General features: G+C 48.8%; 1 protein-coding gene across 1 annotated transcript in view; it reads right to left on the minus strand.

Moving 5' to 3' along the window:
• LOC106613293 (rho guanine nucleotide exchange factor 26) overlaps positions 1–21711 on the minus strand; it is an 82382-nt gene that overhangs the window by 11854 nt on the left and 48817 nt on the right. Inside the window, exon 12 of the mRNA XM_014215381.3 lies at positions 18388–18597. Within this exon, the coding sequence (XP_014070856.3) occupies positions 18388–18597 (210 nt within the window). The remainder of the gene's footprint in view (positions 1–18387; positions 18598–21711) is intronic.

Raw genomic sequence — 21711 nt, forward strand, 5'->3', positions numbered from 1 at the left:
AGTCTCATTACTAACCTGTACCCCTGTATATAGTCTCATTACTAACCTGTACCCCCTGTATATAGTCTCATTACTAACCTGTACCCCTGTATATAGCCTCATTACTAACCTGTACCCCCTGTATATAGTCTCATTACTAACCTGTACCCCTGTATATAGCCTCATTACTAACCTGTACCCCCTGTATATAGCCTCATTACTAACCTGTACCCCTGTATATAGTCTCATTACTAACCTGTACCCCCTGTATATAGTCTCATTACTAACCTGTACCCCTGTATATAGCCTCATTACTGACCTGTACCCCCTGTATATAGTCTCATTACTAACCTGTACCCCTGTATATAGTCTCATTACTAACCTGTACCCCTGTATATAGTCTCATTACTAACCTGTACCCCTGTATATAGTCTCATTACTAACCTGTACCCCCTGTATATAGTCTCATTACTAACCTGTACCCCTGTATATAGTCTCATTACTAACCTGTACCCCTGTATATAGCCTCATTACTAACCTGAACCCCCTGTATATAGCCTCATTACTAACCTGTACCCCCTGTATATAGTCTCATTACTAACCTGTACCCCCTGTATATAGTCTCATTACTAACCTGTACCCCTGCACATTGACTCTGTACTGGTACCACCTATATATAGCCTTATTATTGTCATTTTATTGTGTTACTTTTTATAATTTTTTACTTTAGTCTATTTGGTAAATATTTTCTTAACTCTTTCTTGATTAAGGGCTTGTAAGTAAGCAAATTCACGGTAAAGTTAACACTCGTTGTACTCGACGTATGTGACAAATAAAGTTTGATTTGAAAGTAGGGAATAGGGTGCACTTTGGGTTGCACACACAGGACTCAGAGATACTGACCCAGAACCCCACCACAGGTCAGACCAGGCAGAGTGAAGGAAGTCTGTGTGGAGAATCTGACCACTGACCCAGGAGCAATCAGAAAACTCCATGACTCAGACTTCCATCATTCTGTTTCTCATTCCAGTTCTGTTCCGGCTAAATCCGGAATATTTCTCTCCCCTTACAACACACCGTGTCAGCACCTAACTGTACAGGACAGAAAACGTCTCAACGTTATATAATCTACTCATAAACCCTGATTAATCATTCATCATTAACGTAACTCCTTAAGTTGGTAAAAACGGTGTAATTTCTAGACTGTAATTCCACTGGACAGTTTTAACGACTCCAAATTCATTATGTAGCGGTTATCTCTACTCTCATCACCCTAGTGAAATCAAATCTAACTTTATTTGTCACATCCGCCAAATAAAACAAGTGTAAACCTTACCGTGAACAGAAGTCACCTGTACTAAAGTCATCTAGGTCAGGTGCTAAGCCACATACTGTGGTCAGTGTCCTGTGGTCAGTGTCCTGTGGTCTGTGGTCACTATCCTGTGGTCAGTGTCCTGTGGTCAGTGTCCTTTGGTCAGTGTCCTGTGGTCTGTGGTCAGTATCCTGTGGTCAGTGTCCTGTGGTCAGTGTCCTTTGGTCAGTGTCCTGTGGTCAGTATCCTGTGGTCAGTGTCCTGTGGTCAGTGTCCTGTGGTCAGTGTCCTGTGGTCAGTGGTCAGTGTCCTGTGGTCAGTGTCCTGTGGTCAGTGTCCTGTGGTCAGTGTCATTTGGTCAGTGTCCCGTGGTCAGTGTCCTGTGGTCTGTGGTCAGTATCCTGTGGTCTGTGGTCAGTATCCTGTGGTCAGTGTCCTGTGGTCAGTGTCCTGTCGGAGGCTCAATAGGACCACAACTATCATTCAGGACATTTCCCCACGATCAAGCATTCCTCAGGACTGTGATTGGATGATCGCAGGTGGACGTTGTGACCTCAATTACATCCTTATCTATCCTGGTCACAGTGAATAGAACCTGTGTGTTAACTAGGGTTCATGGACTGAGAGGTTGGTTCCCTGGCTGCCCTCAGGTAAACCTGTACTGAGTAACACAGGTCATATAACACAGTGCTGGGAGAAAATACACACGTTTCTCAGCGTGACTGAATGTTTGTGTGGCTGTCTGAGTCTAAGGGAGACGTGGGAATGACATCTGTTCATTGCTGGCCTTGGCAGATGGACACACACACACACACACACACACACACACACACACACACACACACACACACACACACACACACACACACACACACACACACACACAGGGTTCCCAAGATAAAACATGCCAGCTGAGGTATCAGGACTATCAATACACACTCTCATTCATATATAGTAAAGGAGCCAATACACACACATTCCTGATGGAACATATTCCAGTTGGAACACACAGCCGCATACAGGCATCATGTGTGCACCGTGGTTTAATGGTTGTGTGTGGAATGGAAGGCACATACCGATGGATCTCCAGTTAAAACAGCCATCAAGCTTTCTCTCTCTCTCTTGTGTGTGTGTGTGTGTGTGTAGCAAGATAATCCTTACTTCTTTCAAACCACTTCACCTCTCATTCACCCTACGAATTAATCCAATATCAGACTGTTCAAGGCTACAGCCTACATGTCTAAACCAGTCATCACTATATGAAAAAAACACTAATGTGAGATCTTCATGTTTCACATTGAGACTGACTGGAGTTTAGTAGAGAGACCGGAGCTGGACTGACTGGAGTTTAGTGGAGAGACCGGAGCTGGACTGACTGGAGTTTAGTAGAGAGAGGCTGTCAGAGAGGCTGGTGCTGGACTGACTAGGGTTTAGTAGAGAGACTGGAGCTGGACTGACTGGAGTTTAGCAGAGAGACCGGAGCTGGACTGACTGGAGTTTAGCAGAGAGACCGGAGATGGACTGACTGGAGTTTAGCAGAGAGACCGGAGCTGGACTGACTGGAGTTTAGCAGAGAGATCGGAGCTGGACTGACTGGAGTTTAGCAGAGAGACCGGAGCTGGACTGACTGGAGTTTAGTAGAGAGACCGGAGCTGGACTGACTGGAGTTTAGTAGAGAGACCGGAGCTGGACTGACTGGAGTTTAGCAGAGAGAGGCTGTCAGAGAGGCTGGTGCTGGACTGACTAGGGTTTAGTAGAGAGACTGGAGCTGGACTGACTGGAGATTAGTAGAGAGACCGGAGCTGGACTGACTGACTAGGGTTTAGTAGAGAGACCGGAGCTGGACTGACTGGAGTTTAGTAGAGAGACCGGAGCTGGACTGACTGGAGTTTAGTAGAGAGACCGGAGCTGGACTGACTGGAGTTTAGTAGAGAGAGGCTGTCAGAGAGGCTGGTGCTGGACTGACTAGGGTTTAGTAGAGAGACTGGAGCTGGACTGACTGGAGTTTAGCAGAGAGACCGGAGCTGGACTGACTGGAGTTTAGCAGAGAGACCTGAGCTGGACTGACTGGAGTTTAGCAGAGAGACCGGAGCTGGACTGACTGGAGTTTAGCAGAGAGATCGGAGCTGGACTGACTGGAGTTTAGTAGAGAGACCGGAGCTGGACTGACTGGAGTTTAGTAGAGAGACCGGAGCTGGACTGACTGGAGTTTAGTAGAGAGACCGGAGCTGGACTGACTGGAGTTTAGTAGAGAGAGGCTGTCAGAGAGGCTGGTGCTGGACTGACTAGGGTTTAGTAGAGAGACTGGAGCTGGACTGACTGGAGTTTAGCAGAGAGACCGGAGCTGGACTGACTGGAGTTTAGCAGAGAGACCGGAGCTGGACTGACTGGAGTTTAGCAGAGAGACCGGAGCTGGACTGACTGGAGTTTAGCAGAGAGATCGGAGCTGGACTGACTGGAGTTTAGCAGAGAGACCGGAGCTGGACTGACTGGAGTTTAGTAGAGAGACCGGAGCTGGACTGACTGGAGTTTAGTAGAGAGACCGGAGCTGGACTGACTGGAGTTTAGCAGAGAGAGGCTGTCAGAGAGGCTGGTGCTGGACTGACTAGAGTTTAGTAGAGAGACTGGAGCTGGACTGACTGGAGTTTAGCAGAGAGACCGGAGCTGGACTGACTGGAGTTTAGCAGAGAGATCGGAGCTGGACTGACTGGAGTTTAGTGGAGAGACCGGAGCTGGACTGACTGGAGTTTAGTAGAGAGACCGGAGCTGGACTGACTGGAGTTTAGTAGAGAGAGGCTGTCAGAGAGGCTGGTGCTGGACTGACTAGGGTTTAGTAGAGAGACTGGAGCTGGACTGACTGGAGTTTAGCAGAGAGACCGGAGCTGGACTGACTGGAGTTTAGCAGAGAGACCGGAGCTGGACTGACTGGAGTTTAGCAGAGAGACCGGAGCTGGACTGATTGGAGTTTAGCAGAGAGATCGGAGCTGGACTGACTGGAGTTTAGCAGAGAGACCGGAGCTGGACTGACTGGAGTTTAGTAGAGAGACCGGAGCTGGACTGACTGGAGTTTAGTAGAGAGACCGGAGCTGGACTGACTGGAGTTTAGCAGAGAGAGGTTGTCAGAGAGGCTGGTGCTGGACTGACTAGGGTTTAGTAGAGAGACTGGAGATGGACTGACTGGAGTTTAGTAGAGAGACCGGAGCTGGACTGACTGGAGTTTAGTAGAGAGACCTGAGCTGGACTGACTGGAGTTTAGCAGAGAGACCGGAGCTGGACTGACTGACTAGGGTTTAGTAGAGAGACCGGAGCTGGACTGACTGGAGTTTAGTAGAGAGACCGGAGCTGGACTGACTGGAGTTTAGTAGAGAGACCGGAGCTGGACTGACTGGAGTTTAGCAGAGAGACCGGAGCTGGACTGACTGACTGGAGATTAGCAGAGAGACCGGAGCTGGACTGACTGGAGTTTAGCAGAGAGACCGGAGCTGGACTGACTGGAGTTTAGCAGAGAGACCGGAGCTGGACTGACTGACTGGAGTTTAGCAGAGAGACCGGAGCTGGACTGACTGACTGGAGTTTAGCAGAGAGACCGGAGCTGGACTGACTGACTGGAGTTTAGTAGAGAGACCGGAGCTGGACTGACTGGAGTTTAGTAGAGAGACCGGAGCTGGACTGACTGGAGTTTAGTAGAGAGACCGGAGCTGGACTGACTGGAGTTTAGCAGAGGCTGTTTGTTTCCCACCTTCCCCTTCTTCCTCCATCTCACCTAACCACACATCAGGCGACACAAAACTCCTGACATTCAGACAACACACTGCTCTACCTCTAGCCCAGACCAGACCAGGCCAGGGAACTACCTCTAGCCCAGACCAGACCAGGCCAGGGACCTACCTCTAGCCCAGACCAGGGTTGGCCAGGGAACTACCTCTAGCCCAGACCAGACCAGGCCAGGGACCTACCTCTAGCCCAGACCAGACCAGGCCAGGTACCTACCTCTAGCCCAGACCAGGGTTGGGGTTTGATCATATTACTCCAGTGCTAGCCTCCCTGGCTCACTGGCTTCCTGTTAAGGCAAGGGCTGATTTCAAGGTTTTACTGCTAACCTACAAAGCATTACATGGGCTTGCTCCTACTTATCTTTCCGATTTGGTCCTGCCCTACATACCTACACGTACGCTACGGTCACAAGACGCAGGCCTCCTAATTGTCCCTAGAATTTCTAAGCAAACGGCTGGAGGTAGGGCTTTCTCCTATAGAGCTCCATTTTTATGGAATGGTCTGCCTACCAATGTGAGAGACGCAGACTCAGTCTCAACCTTTAAGTCTTTACTGAAGACTTATCTCTTCAGTAGGTCCTATGATTAAGTATAGTCTGGCCCAGGAGTGTGAAGGTGAACGGAAAGGCTGGAGCAACGAACCGCCCTTGCTGTATCTGCCTTGCCGGTTCCCCTCTTTCCACTGGGATTCTCTGCCTCTAACCCTTTTACAGGGGCTGAGTCACTGGCCTACTGGTGTTCTTCCATGCCGTCCATGGGAGGGGTGCGTCACTTGAGTGGGTTGAGTCACTGACGTGGTCTTCCTGTCTGGGTTGGCGCCCCCCCTTGGGTTGTGCCATGGCGGAGATCGTTGTGGGCTATACTCGGCCTTGTCTTAGGACGGTAAGTTGGTGGTTGGAGACATCCCTCTAGTGGTGTGTAGGCTGTGCTTTGGCAAAGTGGGTGGGGTTATATCCTGCCTGTTTGGCCCTGTCCGGGGGTATCATCGGATGGGGCCACAGTGTCTTCTGATCCCTCCTGTCTCAGCCTCCAGTATTTATGCTGCAGTAGTTTATGTGTCGGGGGGCTAGGGTCAGTCTGTTACATCTGGAGTATTTCTCTTGTCTTATCCGGTGTCCTGTGTGTATTTAAATATGCTCTCTCTAATTCTCTCTTTCTCTCTTTCTCTCGGAGGACCTGAGCCCTAGGACCATGCCTCAGGACTACCTGGTATGATGACTCCTTGCTGTCCCCAGTCCACCTGGCCGTGCTGCTGCTCCAGTTTCAACTGTTCTGCCTGCGGCTATGGAACCCTGACCTGTTCACCGGACGTGCTTGTTGCACCCTCGACAACTACTATGATTATTATTATTTGACCATGCTGGTCATTTATGAACATTTTAACAGTTTAACATCTTGACTATGTTCTGTTATAATATCCACCCTGCACAGCCAGAAGAGGACTGGCCACCCCTCATAGCCTGGTTCCTCTCTAGGTTTCTTCCTAGGTTTTTGGCCTTTCTAGGGAGTTTTTCCTAGGGAGTTTTTCCTAGCCACCGTGCTTCTTTCACATGCTTTGCTTGCTGTTTGGGGTTTTAGGCTGGGTTTCTGTACAGCACTTTGAGAATATCAGCTGATGTACGAAGGGCTATATAAAAATAAATTTGATTTGAACTACCTCTAGCCCAGACCAGGGAACTACCTCTAGCCCAGACCAGACCAGGACAGGGAACTACCTCTAGCCCAGACCAGGGCTGGACAGGGAACTACCAGGGAACAACCTCTAGCCCAGACCAGGGCTGGACGGGGAACTACCTCTAGCCCAGACCAGTGCTGGACAGGGAACTACCTCTAGCCCAGACCAGGGCTGGCCAGGGAACTACCTCTAGCCCAGACCAGGGCTGGGCAGGGAACTACCAGGGAACTACCTCTAGCCCAGACCAGGGCTGGACGGGGAACTACCTCTAGCCCAGACCAGGGCTGGATGGGGAACTACCTCTAGCCCAGACCAGGGCTGGACGGCGAACTACCTCTAGCCCAGACCAGGGATGGACGGGGAACTACCTCTAGCCCAGACCAGGGCTGGACGGGGAACTACCTCTAGCCCAGGCCAGGGAACTACCTCTACCCCAGACCAGGGCTGGACGGGGAACTACCTCTAGCCCAGACCAGGGCTGGACGGGGACCTACCTCTAGCCCAGACCAGGGCTGGACGGGGACCTACCTCTAGCCCAGACCAGGGCTGGACGGGGACCTACCTCTAGCCCAGACCAGGGCTGGACGGGGACCTACCTCTAGCCCAGACCAGGGCTGGACGGGGACCTACCTCTAGCCCAGACCAGGCCAGGGAACTACCTCTAGCCCAGACCAGGCCAGGGAACTACCTCTAGCCCAGACCAGACCAGGGAACTACCTCTAGACCAGGCCAGGGAACTGCCTCTAGCCCAGACCAGACCAGGCCAGGGAACTACCTCTAGCCCAAACCAGACCAGGCCAGGGAACTACCTCTAGCCCAGACCAGGGCTGGCCAGGGAACTACCTCTAGCCCAGACCAGGGCTGACCAGGGAACTACCTCTAGCCCAGACCAGGGCTGGACAGGGAACGAGAGGAGACAGAGACAGACAGAGCATCTGTAGCCTGCAGTGAAAAGCATGTAACAAACAATGACAGAGCGAGAGAGCAACAGCTGTGTGCCTGTCTCATAGTGCAGACACAGATTCAGACAACACAGAGCCAGCAACAGCTGTGTGCCTGTCTCATAGTGCAGACACAGATTCAGACTCAACACAGAGACAGTCTGCACACAACACTGCTCCAGCAGTCCGTCTTATTTCCTCTTATTCTCTCTAAGTGCCAGTTTTCAGCCTCTGTTCTGTCCTATAATAGTGTTTTCAGCCTCTGTTCTGTCCTATAATAGTGTTTCCAGCCTCTGTTCTGGTCTATAATAGTGTTTCCAGCCTCTGTTCTGTCCTATAATAGTGTTTCCAGCCTCTGTTCTGGTCTATAATAGTGTTTCCAGCCTCTGTTCTGGTCTATAATAGTGTTTTCAGACTCTGTTCTGGTCTATAATAGTGTTTTCAGACTCTGTTCTGGTCTATAATAGTGTTTCCAGCCTCTGTTCTGGTCTATAATAGTGTTTCCAGCCTCTGTTCTGTCCTATAACAACACACAGTGAAGGACGAGATACAGGCCTCAATAAAAGGTGGAGAGGGGGTGAAGAGAGAGGGATGAGGGGGGTGAGGTAGGACGAGGGGGTCAGTGTGAATCGTGGGAACAAGCCAATTCAACAATGGGTTACTCTGCTAGGCAACCAGCCTCACAATGTGTAGCAACCACTGTAACAATGGCTGGTCGCCGGGGGATCTCTACTCCAGATCATACACTAGGCTACTACAGTGGGTGGTAAACGGCTCAAAAAACACACACACACACACACACACACACACACACACACACACACACACACACACACACACACACACACACACACACACACACACACACACACACACACACACACACACACACACACACACACACACACACACACACACACACACATACTATTAATAGTACTTGTAAGCCAAGAAGAAAAATACATTCCAATGATATATTTGACTTTGTAAGGACTGAATGCTAAGTTAAGGCTACCAAGCTTGTTAGGACAGAACAGATCTGACTGCAACTTGAATTAGCACTGAGGTGTGAAGTGAGAGGTGTCAAAGCCCTTGAGCCCAACAACTGCAGGAGAGTTTCACAGCCTCCCCCATCCAAATGCAGAGGCCTTTGAAGGCCTCCTCGCAATCTTCCAAATACAACAGCCACAGGACAACTTTGTTTGGATGTTGTAAAGGACCATTCACCGAAACTGAAGAGATATAGCTAACTAACCTTCTTTTGCAAATGGGGGGGAAAAAAGTGGACAGAGACTTGTTAGCTAGCTAGGTGGGATTTTCTACAAGGAATCTGCCTCCCGAAAAAAGCTTCTCCTAAGCAGGTATAACACCTACTTCCGTTACCTGTTGCACTGCTGCTTGGATTCCACCTGGCGATCTGTTCACCGTCTGCCCTGGCCTGTCTACCCTGTCTGGTACAGGTACCTCCACCACACTCACCCCTCTCTGTTCACCGTCTGCCCTGGCCTGTCTCCCATGTCTGGTACAGGTACCTCCACCACACTCACCCCTCTCTGTTCACCGTCTGCCCTGGCCTGTCTCCCCTGTCTGGTACAGGTACCTCCACCACACTCACCCCTCTCTGTTCACCGTCTGCCCTGGCCTGTCTCCCATGTCTGGTACAGGTACCTCCACCACACTCACCCCTCTCTGTTCACCGTCTGCCCTGGCCTGTCTCCCCCTGTCTGGTACAGGTACCCCCCTCTCTGTTCACCGTCTGCCCTGGCCTGTCTCCCCTGTCTGGTACAGGTACCTCCACCACACTCACCCCTCTCTGTTCACCGTCTGCCCTGGCCTGTCTCCCCTGTCTGGTACAGGTACCTCCACCACACTCACCCCTCTCTGTTCACCGTCTGCCCTGGCCTGTCTCCTCCTGTCTGGTACAGGTACCTCCACCACACTCACCCCTCTCTGTTCACCGTCTGCCCTGGCCTGTCTGGTACAGGTACCTCCACCACACTCACCCCTCTCTGTTCACCGTCTGCCCTGGCCTGTCTCCCCCTGTCTGGTACAGGTACCCCCCTCTCTGTTCACCGTCTGCCCTGGCCTGTCTCCCCCTGTCTGGTACAGGTACCTCCACCACACTCACCCCTCTCTGTTCACCGTCTGCCCTGGCCTGTCTCCCCTGTCTGGTACAGGTACCACAACACACTCTCCTGAGCTTTCGCTCGCCTCCAGCCCCCACACACACACACACACACACACACACACACACACACACACACACACACACACACACACACACACACACACACACACACACACACACACACACACACACACACACACACACACACACACACACACACACACACACACACACCGCAGACTTTGGAATTATCTGAATTTTAGGTAGGTTAATTAACTTGTGAAGCTTATTATGTGCGCCTACTCAGAAACTAGGCAGCAGGTAGCCTAGTGGTTAGAGGAGGCAGGTAGCCTAGTGGTTAGAGGAGGCAGGTAGCCTAGTGGTTAGAGGAGGCAGGTAGCCTAGTGGTTAGAGGAGGCAGGTAGCCTAGTGGTTAGAGGAGGCAGGTAGCCTAGTGGTTAGAGGAGGCAGGTAGCCTAGTGGTTAGAGGGGGGACAGGTAGCCTAGTGGTTAGAGGAGGCAGGTAGCCTAGTGGTTAGAGGAGGCAGGTAACCTAGTGGTTAGAGCGTTGGGCCAGTAACCGAAAGGTTGCTAGATCGAATCCCCGAGCTGACAAGGTAAAAATCTGTCGTTCTGCCCCTGAACAAGGCAGTTAACCCACTGTTCCCCGGTAAGCCGTCATTGTAAATAAAAATGTGTTCTTAATTGACTTGCCTAGTTAAATAAAAACATATATATTTTTTCGTTGCATAGGCCTACTATTTATATATATTTATTCAAGACTTTTATAGCCTACTGGACTCATAGAGATGTACTTTCTCAAGTTATCTTGTTGGGGCGAGTGACTCCTTGAACTTTCAATGGCTAGCCCCAAGCTGTTATATTTTTTTCTTGTGCTTTATGCTATTTGCCTAATGACTCATGCGTGCTTTGTTGACTACGAACTTGCTTGTTTACCCGACCGTGATACAGTCTGTTTGTTCCCACACTCGGGACTCTGACTCTCTATTGGTTACCCGGACTCTTGTCCTCCCATCCTATTCTAACCACCTCTCGCAGGATTTGTATTCATGTTACCTGATGAAATTGCTGTACAATATGGTCTTGTTGCAGAGCTCTGCCTGTCCTCTGCCGTGCACTGATTGTTATATTGCTGATGATATCTGGAAATGTGCATGTACACCCTGGCCCATCTACTGTTGCCAGCCCCAATTCTGACTTGTGCTCTGATATCTGCTTCACTGATATCTGCTCTCGTAAAAGCCTGGGTTTTCTGCACGTTAACACTAGAAGCTTATTACCTAAAATGTATCAATTGAAAGTGTGGATTCACAGCTCCAATCCAGATGTGTTGGTCATTACTGAGACATGGTTAAGAAATAGTGTTTTGAACACTGACGTTAACCTTTCTGGTTATAACCTTTTTCAGAAAGACAGATCTTCCAAAGTCCGCAACACTGAAATGGGTTATTTCTATGTGAATTAATGAAGAGGCGGAACACACCTCCATTCAAACCCAAAATTATTTTAAATTGACAAGTTGAAAAATAGCCTATAGATAATTAGCAGATGTCTTCCCTGTGGCTCAGTTGGTAGAGCATGGTGTTTGCAACGCCAGCATGGTGTGTGCAACGCCAGGGTTGTGGGATCGATTCCCACAGGGGGCCAGTACAAAATAAATAAAATAATAATAAATGTATGAAATGTATGCATTCACTACTGTAAGTCGCTCTGGATAAGAGCGTCTGCTAAATTACTAAAATGTTTAAAAAAAGTAAAACGTAGCAGTGTTAATAGTCCCGTTGCGGAATAATCACATTTTGGAACAGTGAGTGCATTTTGACGTGTATAAAACAACTCTCGTTGGGGTCGACCATTAGAGATATTTGGAACTGTGAAAAGGTTAAGGAGCAGTTCTCTCTCTGTGGGTCGAAACCCCAAGATGTTCTGGAAAACGGTTAAAGACCTGGAGAATAAACTCTCCTCCTCACAGATGCCCATGTCCCTGAATGTTGGTGATGTGGTTGTTACTGACAAGAAGCACATGGCTGAGCTTTTTAAATCACCACTTCATGAAGTCAGGATTCCTATTTGACTCAGCCATGCCTCCTTGCCCGTCCAACATTTCCTCATCTCCCACCCCTTCTAATGCGACTAACCCTGATGCTCCTCCCTCTTTTTCCCCTGCCCCGCTACAAAGTTTCTCCCTGCAGGAAGTCACTGAGTCCGAGGTACCAAAGGAGCTCCTTAAACTTGACCCCAAAAAACCATCAGGGTCAAATGGTTTAGATGCTTTCTTCTTTAAGGTTGCAGCCCCTATCATCGCCAAGCCTATCTCTGACCTTTTTAACCTGTCTCTCCTCCCTGGGGACGTTCCCATTGCTTGGAAGGCAGCCACGGTTCATCCTTTATTTAAAAGGGGAGATCAAACTGATCCTAACTGTTATAGGCCTATTTCTATTTTTCCCAGTTTATCAAAAGTGATGGAAAAACATGTCAATAATCAACTGACTGGCTTTCTTAATGTCTGTAGTATTCTCTCTGGTATGTAATCTGATTTTGGAATGAGATGTTGGAGGTGGTGTCCACATACTTGTGTGTTGTCATGTGTTTCTGCCTATGTTGTTGTCTTAGGTCTCTCTTTATGTAGCGTTGTGTTGTTTCTCATGATTTTTTTAATCCCAGTCCCCACAGGAGGCCTTTTGCCTTTTGGTAGGCCGTCATTGTAAATAAGAATTTGTTCTGTCTTGCCTAGTTAAATGGTTAAACAAAATAAAATAAATAAAAATAAAATACTTTTGGTCATGTAGTGTATATTTGCTACTGCTCGACAAAAACAAAAACAAAAGCTCAGGCGACCAACAGCCTATCAACCACAAAAATCGAGCAGTCTAAGAATTGGATACAGATGCGTTTAGCTATTTGACTACTAGTTAATGTCATGTTTATGCTAGGTGTCTACAGTACAGAGGTAAGAGCTGTAGAGAAGTGATTCCAACGGGAGGTTTACCTAAACAGATAGAGGAATGAGGGAGATCTGGCCGCGTTGTGTGTGTGTGTGTGTGTGTGTGTGTGTGTGTGTGTGTGTGTGTGTGTGTGTGTGTGTGTGTGTGTGTGTGTGTGTGTGTGTGTGTGTTTTCTGCAAACGCGTGCTGACAAAGGAAGTAAACTGAACACGCCCTTTAAATAAAGACCAGTAATTGGCAGGCGTCTTTGTGTGGGTGAGACAGTACAACAGGTCTACAGCCAGGACAAGAACCAGAGAGAGACAGAGGGGGGGAGAAAGAGAGAGAAAGAGAAAGAGAGAGAGAGAGAGAGAAAGTGAGAGAGAGAAATGGTAGGCCTCAACTCAGACTCTCAGAGCGTTCACAGTCAGTCCACTGACACCCCTATCAGATCACAGCAAAATCCACAGCAAAATCCTAGACAACTTCTTGGACAAAATGTTTCCCTGCAATAGTGAAGGTGTACATTTAGCAGTAGAAAGCCTGAACAGTATAGTTGACATATAAGCTAACATATCAAATTTAAAAAAGAAAACCTAAGAAAATCAATAGCAATTAGAAATGAAGAAGAGTGTAAAAACCTAAAGAAAGGAAGTGAGAAAACTATCCAACCAAAAACAGAGAACCAGAACTACCCCAAACGAGAGAATGGTTGTGGGTAATATTAAACTATTGCCCAAAATAGACTGCTATGACATTGAAAAGTGGTTTGAGCGTTGGGCCAGTAACCGAAAGGTTGCTGGATCGAATCCCCGAGCTGACAAGGTAAAAATCTGTCATTCTGCCCCTGAACAAGGCAGTTAACACACTGGTCCCATGGCACCAATGTTGATTAAGGCAGCCCCCCCACACCTCTCTGATTCAGAGGGGTTGGGTTAGATGCATAAGACACATTTCAGTTGTAAAACTGACTAGGTATCCCCCGTTCCTCTCCCTGTCCCTCCCCCTGTCCCTCTCTCTGTCCCTCTCTCTGTCCCTCCCCATGTCCCTCTCCCTGTCCCTCCCCCTCTCCCTGTCCCTCTCCCCCTCTCCCTGTCCCTCCCCCTCTCCCTCTCCCTGTCCCTCCCCCTCTCCCTGTCCCTCTCCCTGTATGGTCAGTGTTTGCTGGGGGAAACATTGTTCCATTACAGACAGAAATGTAAAAGGCCAAGCTCAGCTGTTTTCTACTGTGGGTCATTACCCTGAGAGTCTTAATGATAGGCTGTGAGGAGGGAAGGCTATACACTCTGATACCAGGGGACTTTGATCAGTGTGTGTGTGTGAGAGAGAAAGAGAACAGGTCCTGGGGCTCTGTTCACAAACACAAACAGACCCCACAGAGCCCCAGGACAACAACACAATTAGACCCAACCAAATCATGAGAAAACAAAAAGATAATTACTTGACACATTGGAAAGAATTAACAGAAAAACAGAGCAAACTAGAATTCTATTTGGCCCTAAACAGAGAGTACACAGTGGCAGAATACCTGACCACTGTTACTGACCCAAACTTAAGGAAAGCTTTGACTATGTACAGACTCAGTGAGCATAGCCTTGCTATTGAGAAAGGTCGCCGTAGGCAGACCTGGCTCTCAAGAGAAGACAGGCTATGTGCACACTGCCCACAAAATGAGGTGGAAACTGAGCTGTACTTCCTAACCTCCTGCCAAATGTATGACCATATTAGAGACACATATTTCCCTCAGATTACACAGACCCACAAAGAATTAGAAAACAAATCCAATTTTGATAAACTCCTATATCTACTGGGTGAAATACCACATTGTGCAATCACAGCAGCAATATTTGTGACCTGTTGCCACAAGAAAAGGTCAACCAGTGAAGAACAAACACCATTGTAAATACAACCCATATTTATGCTTATTTATTTTCCCTTTTGTCCTTAAACTATTTTCACATCGTTACAACACTGTATATAGACATAATATGACATTTGAAATGTCTTTATTCTGTTGGAACTGTTGTGAGTGTAATGTTTACTGTTTATTTTATATTGTTTATTTCACTTTTGTTTATTATCTACTTCACTTGCTTTGGCAATGTTAACATATGTTTCCCATGCCAATAAAGACCCTTGAATTGAATTGAGAGAAAGAAAATTGGTCTCTATAAACTCAGAGTAGACTTTGATCTGAGTGAGGCCGGCCTCTGACGCCCATCCCATCAGATGTACTGAGGGACATAAACAAACATGTTCCTGATGGAACACTCCCAGGGCATCTCATATTTCACCCAACTGACAGAAGGACGAAGTGATAACAGGAAAATATGTAGAAAAGAAAGACAGGAGAGACAGACAGCAGGATCGAAAGACAGGAGAGACAGACAGCAGGATCGAAAGACAGGAGAGACAGACAGCAGGATAGAAAGACAGGAGAGGGAGAGACAGCAGGATAGAAAGACAGGAGAGAGAGAGACAGCAGGATAGAAAGACAGGAGAGAGAGAGACAGCAGGATAGAAATACAGGAGAGGCAGACAGCAGGATAGAAAGGCAGACAGCAGGTTAAAAAGACAGGAGAGAGAGAGACAGCAGGATAGAAAGACAGGAAAGAGAGAGACAGCAGGATAGAAAGACAGGAGAGAGACAGACAGCAGGATAGAAAGACAGGAGAGAGACAGACAGCAGGATAGAAAGACAGGAGAGAGACAGACAGCAGGATCGAAAGACAGGAGAGACAGACAGCAGGATCGAAAGACAGGAGAGACAGACAGCAGGATAGAAATAAAGGAGAGGCAGACAGCAGGATAGAAAGACAGGAGAGAGACAGACAGCAGGATGGAAAGACAGACAGCAGGATAGAAAGACAGGAGAGAGAAGACAGCAGTATAGAAAGACAGGAGAGAGACAGACAGCAGTATAGAAAGACAGGAGAGACAGACAGCAGGATAGAAAGACAGGAGAGACAGACAGCAGTATAGAAAGACAGGAGAGACAGACAGCAGGATGGAAAGACAGACAGCAGGATAGAAAGACAGGAGAGAGAAGACAGCAGTATAGAAAGACAGGAGAGAGACAGACAGCAGTATAGAAAGACAGGAGAGACAGACAGCAGGATAGAAAGACAGGAGAGACAGACAGCAGGATAGAAAGACAGGAGAGAGACAGACAGCAGGATAGAAAGACGGGAGAGAGACAGACAGCAGGATAGAAAGACAGACAGCAGGTTAGAAAGACAGGGAGAGAGACAGACAGCAGGATAGAAAGACAGGAGAGAGACAGACAGCAGGATAGAAAGACAGGAGAGACAGACAGCAGGATAGAAAGACAGGAGAGAGACAGACAGCAGGATAGAGAGACAGGAGAGACAGACAGCAGGATAGAAAGACAGGAGAGAGACAGACAGCAGGATAGAAAGACAGGAGAGAGACAGAGAGCAGGATAGAAAGACAGACAGCAGGATAGAAAGACAGGAGAGAGACAGACAGCAGGATAGAAAGACAGGAGAGACAGACAGCAGGATAGAAAGACAGGAGAGAGACAGACAGCAGGATAGAAAGACGGGAGAGAGACAGACAGCAGGATAGAAAGACAGGCAGCAGGATAGAAAGACAGGAGAGAGACAGACAGCAGGTTAGAAAGACAGGAGAGACAGACAGCAGGATGGAAAGACAGGAGAGACAGACAGCAGGATCGAAAGACAGACAGCAGGTTAGAAAGACAGACAGCAGGATGGAAAGACAGGAGACAGACAGCAGGATAGAAAGACAGCAGCAGGATAGAAAGACAGACAGCAGGATAGAAAGACAGGAGAGAGACAGACAGCAGGATAGAAAGACAGGGAGAGACAGACAGCAGGATAGAAAGACAGGAGAGAGACAGACAGCAGGATAGAAAGACGGGAGAGAGACAGACAGCAGGATAGAAAGACAGGCAGCAGGAAAGAAAGACAGGAGAGAGAGACAGACAGCAGGATAGAAAGACAGGCAGCAGGATAGAAAGACAGGATAGAAAGACAGACAGCAGGTTAGAAAGACAGGAGAGAGACAGACAGCAGGATAGAAAGACAGGAGAGACAGACAGCAGGATGGAAAGACAGGAGACAGACAGCAGGATAGAAAGACAGGAGAGACAGACAGCAGGATAGAAAGACAGGCAGCAGGATAGAAAGACAGGAGAGACAGACAGCAGGAAAGAAAGACAGGAGAGACAGACAGCAGGATAGAAAGACAGGAGAGACAGACAGCAGGATAGAAAGACAGACAGCAGGATATAAAGACAGACAGCAGGTTAGAAAGACAGACAGCAGGTTAGAAAGACAGACAGCAGGATGGAAAGACAGGAGAGAGACAGACAGCAGGATAGAAAGACAGGAGAGAGACAGACAGCAGGATAGAAAGACAGGAGAGAGACAGACAGCAGGATGGAAAGACAGGAGAGAGACAGCAGGTTAGAAAGACAGGAGAGACAGACAGCAGGATAGAAAGACAGATAGCAGGATAGAAGGACAGGAGAGACAGACAGCAGGATAGAAAGACAGGATAGAGACAGACAGCAGGATAGAAAGACAGACAGCAGGATAGAAAGACAGACAGCAGATTTGAAAGACAGGAGAGAGACAGACAGCAGGATAGAAAGACAGACAGCAGGATAGAAAGACAGGAGAGAGAGAGACAGCAAGATAGAAAGACGAGAGAGAGACAGACAGCAGGTTAGAAAGACAGGAGAGAGACAGACAGCAGGTTAGAAAGACAAGAGAGAGACAGCCAGCAGGATAGAAAGACAGACAGCAGGATGGAAAGACAGGAGACAGACAGCAGGATAGAAAGACAGACAGCAGGTTAGAAAGACAGGAGAGAGACAGACAGCAGGTTAGAAAGACAGGAGAGAGACAGACAGCAGGTTAGAAAGACAGGAGAGAGACAGACAGCAGGTTAGAAAGACAGGAGAGAGACAGACAGCAGGTTAGAAAGACAGGAGAGAGACAGACAGCAGGTTAGAAAGACAGGAGAGAGACAGACAGCAGGATATAAAGACAGGAGAAAGACAGGCAGCAGGTTAGAAAGACAGGAGAAAGACAGACAGCAGGATGGAAAGACAGGAGAGAGAGACAGCAGGATAGAAAGACAGGAGAGACAAACAGCAGGATAGAAAGACAGACAGCAGGATAGAACGACAGACAGCAGGATAGAAAGACAGGAGAAAGACAGACAGCAGGATGGAAAGACAGGAGAGACAGACAGCAGGATAGAAAGACAGGAGAGACAGACAGCAGGATAGAAAGACAGGAGAGACAGACAGCAGGATGAAAAGACAGGAGAGAGACAGACAGCAGGATGAAAAGACAGGAGAGAGACAGACAGCAGGATAGAAAGACAGGAGAGACAGAGAGAGAGAGAGACCCATATAGGACCAGCTAAGAAAGAAGGACCCATATAGGACCAGCTAAGAAAGAAGGACTCAAATCGGACTGAGCTAATAGAGAATGACCCATATAGGACCCAGCTCAGAGAGAAGGACTCAGAGATAGGACCCAGATCAGAGAGAGAAGAACCCAGATCGGAGAGATAGAGAGGAAAACAAACACAGATATACAAAGGTCAAGGATCGCACACTAGAAGGTGACGACTTACATTAGCTCCACCCCCAGGACCATGGGCACCTTGTCTCCAGAATGGTTGCTACGGAAACGCAGGCGGAAGAGGTGGCTGGCCCCAGGATGCCGTGATGTCAGCATTCCAGCGGTGGTTCTGACGGGTGATAGGTTGATATCCTGGGCCTGGCAGGGTCCCACCCAGATATGGTCCCTCAGAGCATAGTCTATCACTGCATAGCTGTCCTCACTGAGGGAGAGAGGGAGAGGGGGAGAGAGAAGGAGAGGGGGAGAGGGAGAGAGAAGGAGAGGGAGAGAGAAGGAGAGGGAGAGAGAGAGGAAGCTGAGTTAGGGGTCGGCTGGGAGGCCGAGTTAGGGGCCGGCTGGGAGGCCGAGTTAGGGGCCGGCTGGGAGGCCGAGTTAGGGGCCGGCTGGGAGGCCGAGTTAGGGGCCGGCTGGGAGGCCGAGTTAGGGGCCGGCTGGGAGGCCGAGTTAGGGGCCGGCTGGGAGGCCGAGTTAGGGGTCGGCTGGGGTCCAATTGGGATATGGAATGACAGCCAAAGGACTACAGTCCATGAATCGACTTCCCTGCACGTGAACACACACGCCCCAATTCCGTGGGGGCCCTTTCCTACGACTGGTTGAGAAGACCTGTCACAGTTGAGAGGTTGGAGGCAGGGACCTCTGGTACCCATCACACCCTACACTCAATTACTGAATCCCCACGGCAACCAGTCTGACGGCTCAGAGGAGGAGAAGAGGTTAAAATGGGGGGGCAGAAAGGGGACGAAGTGTCTGGTGTGTAAAGTGTCGCTAAAGAATTCTAACCTTTCCCAGAATCCCCTCCTGCTACAATGTATGGAATCCCATTTACATTCCTCTGTGGAATGGGGGTGGGGGTAGAATGCAGAAGTACTGAATGAGAACAGTAGCGAGGAGGACTTAACTGTCATACAAATATAGATAAGAGCTGCAATATGTGCACACACACACACACACACACACACACACACACACACACACACACACACACACACACACACACACACACACACACACACACACACACACACACACACACACTGTCCTTTGATAGCGGCGGTTTGTGAGAAAGGCTTCTCCTCCTCCTCGGTGACTGAACAGACATCATCAGAATATTAACTGTACGACCAGTTACCCATCTTTGATGGAGGGAGAGAAAGAGAGATAGAGACGGAGGGGAGGAAGAGAGGATGTTTACAGACAGACAGAGAGAGAGCAGAATGTTCTGGTGCTAAGTGGGAGTACTGAGACGCTAGCTTAGTCACACACACACAGAGACAGATTGATAGAGACAGACAGACAGACAGACAGACAGACAGACAGACAGACAGACAGACAGACAGACAGACAGACAGACAGACAGACAGACAGACAGACAGACATAGAAACAGAGAGAGAAACAGAGAGAGACACAGACAGACAGAGACCGACCAATAGAGAGACAGCGCGAGACACAGAGACCGACCAATAGAGAGAGAGAGCAGAATGTCCTGGGCAGATCGGGGCCTACTCAAACAAACACAGATGGGAGATAAGCTTGGAAGACAGAAAACAGAGGGAAACAAAAAAAGAGGAGAGGCCAGCTGGTGTGTAATAGTGGTGTTCCTGTAGCATCCAGTGTTCCTGAACTCTCACTCTCTGCCGTGCATCTGTCCACAACAACTGTGTGGGTGAAATTCTCTGCTTCTGTTTTAAGATCCTGTCATCTGATAGGTCCCTCGAGGTGGACTCGCAAAGTTAAGATAACAAGTTCACAAGTTAAGGCAAGCAAGCATTTAAATAATACTAATAAATAATAAAACATGAGACTTAAATAGTGCTTGTCAAGGAACCCACAGTCACTTTACAATTGTAGAAATGAAAAAGAAAAACAGAGATTCCACTCATGTCTAACTTCACCAGATGATGATGATGTGAAAGGAGACAAACTTTTCTTATTTATTTAACCTTTATTTAACCTTTATTTAACTAGGCAAGTCAGACAAGATCACATTCTAACTTACAAAGACAGCCTACCGGGGAACAGTGGGTTAACTGCCTTGTTCAGGGACAGAACTAAATATTTTTACCTTGTCAGCTTGGGGATTTGATCTACTAACCTTTCGGTTACTGGTCCAACGCTCTCACCACTAGGCTACCTACCTCCTCTACCCTCTAACCGCTAGGCTACCTGCCTCCTCTACACTCTAACCGCTAGGCTACCTGCCCCCTCTAAACGCTAAGCTACCTGCCCCCTCTAACCGCCAGGCTACCTGCCCCCTCTAACCGCTAGGCTACCTGCCTCCTCTACACTCTAACCACTAGGCTACCTGCCTCCTCTACACTCTAACCACTAGGCTACCTGCCTCCTCTACACTCTAACCACTAGGCTACCTGCCTCCTCTACACTCTAACCACTAGGCTACCTGCCTCCTCTACACTCTAACCACTAGGCTACCTGCCTCCTCTACACTCTAACCACTAGGCTACCTGCCTCCTCTACGCTCTAACCACTAGGCTACCTGCCTCCTCTACGCTCTAACCACTAGGCTACCTGCCTCCTCTACGCTCTAACCACTAGGCTACCTGCCTCCTCTACGCTCTAACCACTAGGCTACCTGCCTCCTCTACGCTCTAACCACTAGGCTACCTGCCTCCTCTACGCTCTAACCACTAGGCTACCTGCCTCCTCTACACTCTAACCACTAGGCTACCTGCCTCCTCTACGCTCTAACCACTAGGCTACCTGCCTCCTCTACACTCTAACCACGAGGCTACCTGCCTCCTCTACACTCTAACCACTAGGCTACCTACCTCCTCTACACTCTAACCACGGGGAACTACACATCAGAGCCATCTCCTGAGAAGAGGTAGCTGGGCTGGGGAACTACACATCAGAGCCATCTCCTGAGAAGAGGTAGCTGGGCAGGGGAACTACACATCAGAGCCATCTCCTGAGAAGAGGTAGCTGGGCTGGGGAACTACACATCAGAGCCATCTCCTGAGAAGAGGTAGCTGGGCAGGGGAACTACACATCAGAGCCATCTCCTGAGAAGAGGTAGCTGGGCAGGTGAACTACACATCAGAGCCATCTCCTGAGAAGAGGTAGCTGGGCAGGGGAACTACACATCAGAGCCATCTCCTGAGAAGAGGTAGCTGGGCTGGGGAACTACACATCAGAGCCATCTCCTGAGAAGAGGTAGCTGGGCAGGTGAACTACACATCAGAGCCATCTCCTGAGAAGAGGTAGCTGGGCAGGGGAACTACACATCAGAGCCATCTCCTGAGAAGAGGTAGCTGGGCAGGTGAACTACACATCAGAGCCATCTCCTGAGAAGAGGTA

This window comes from Salmo salar, chromosome 09 (genome assembly GCF_965601325.2).
Source record: "Salmo salar chromosome 09, fSalSal1, whole genome shotgun sequence".
In the NCBI taxonomy this organism is placed as follows: Eukaryota; Metazoa; Chordata; class Actinopteri; order Salmoniformes; family Salmonidae; genus Salmo; species Salmo salar.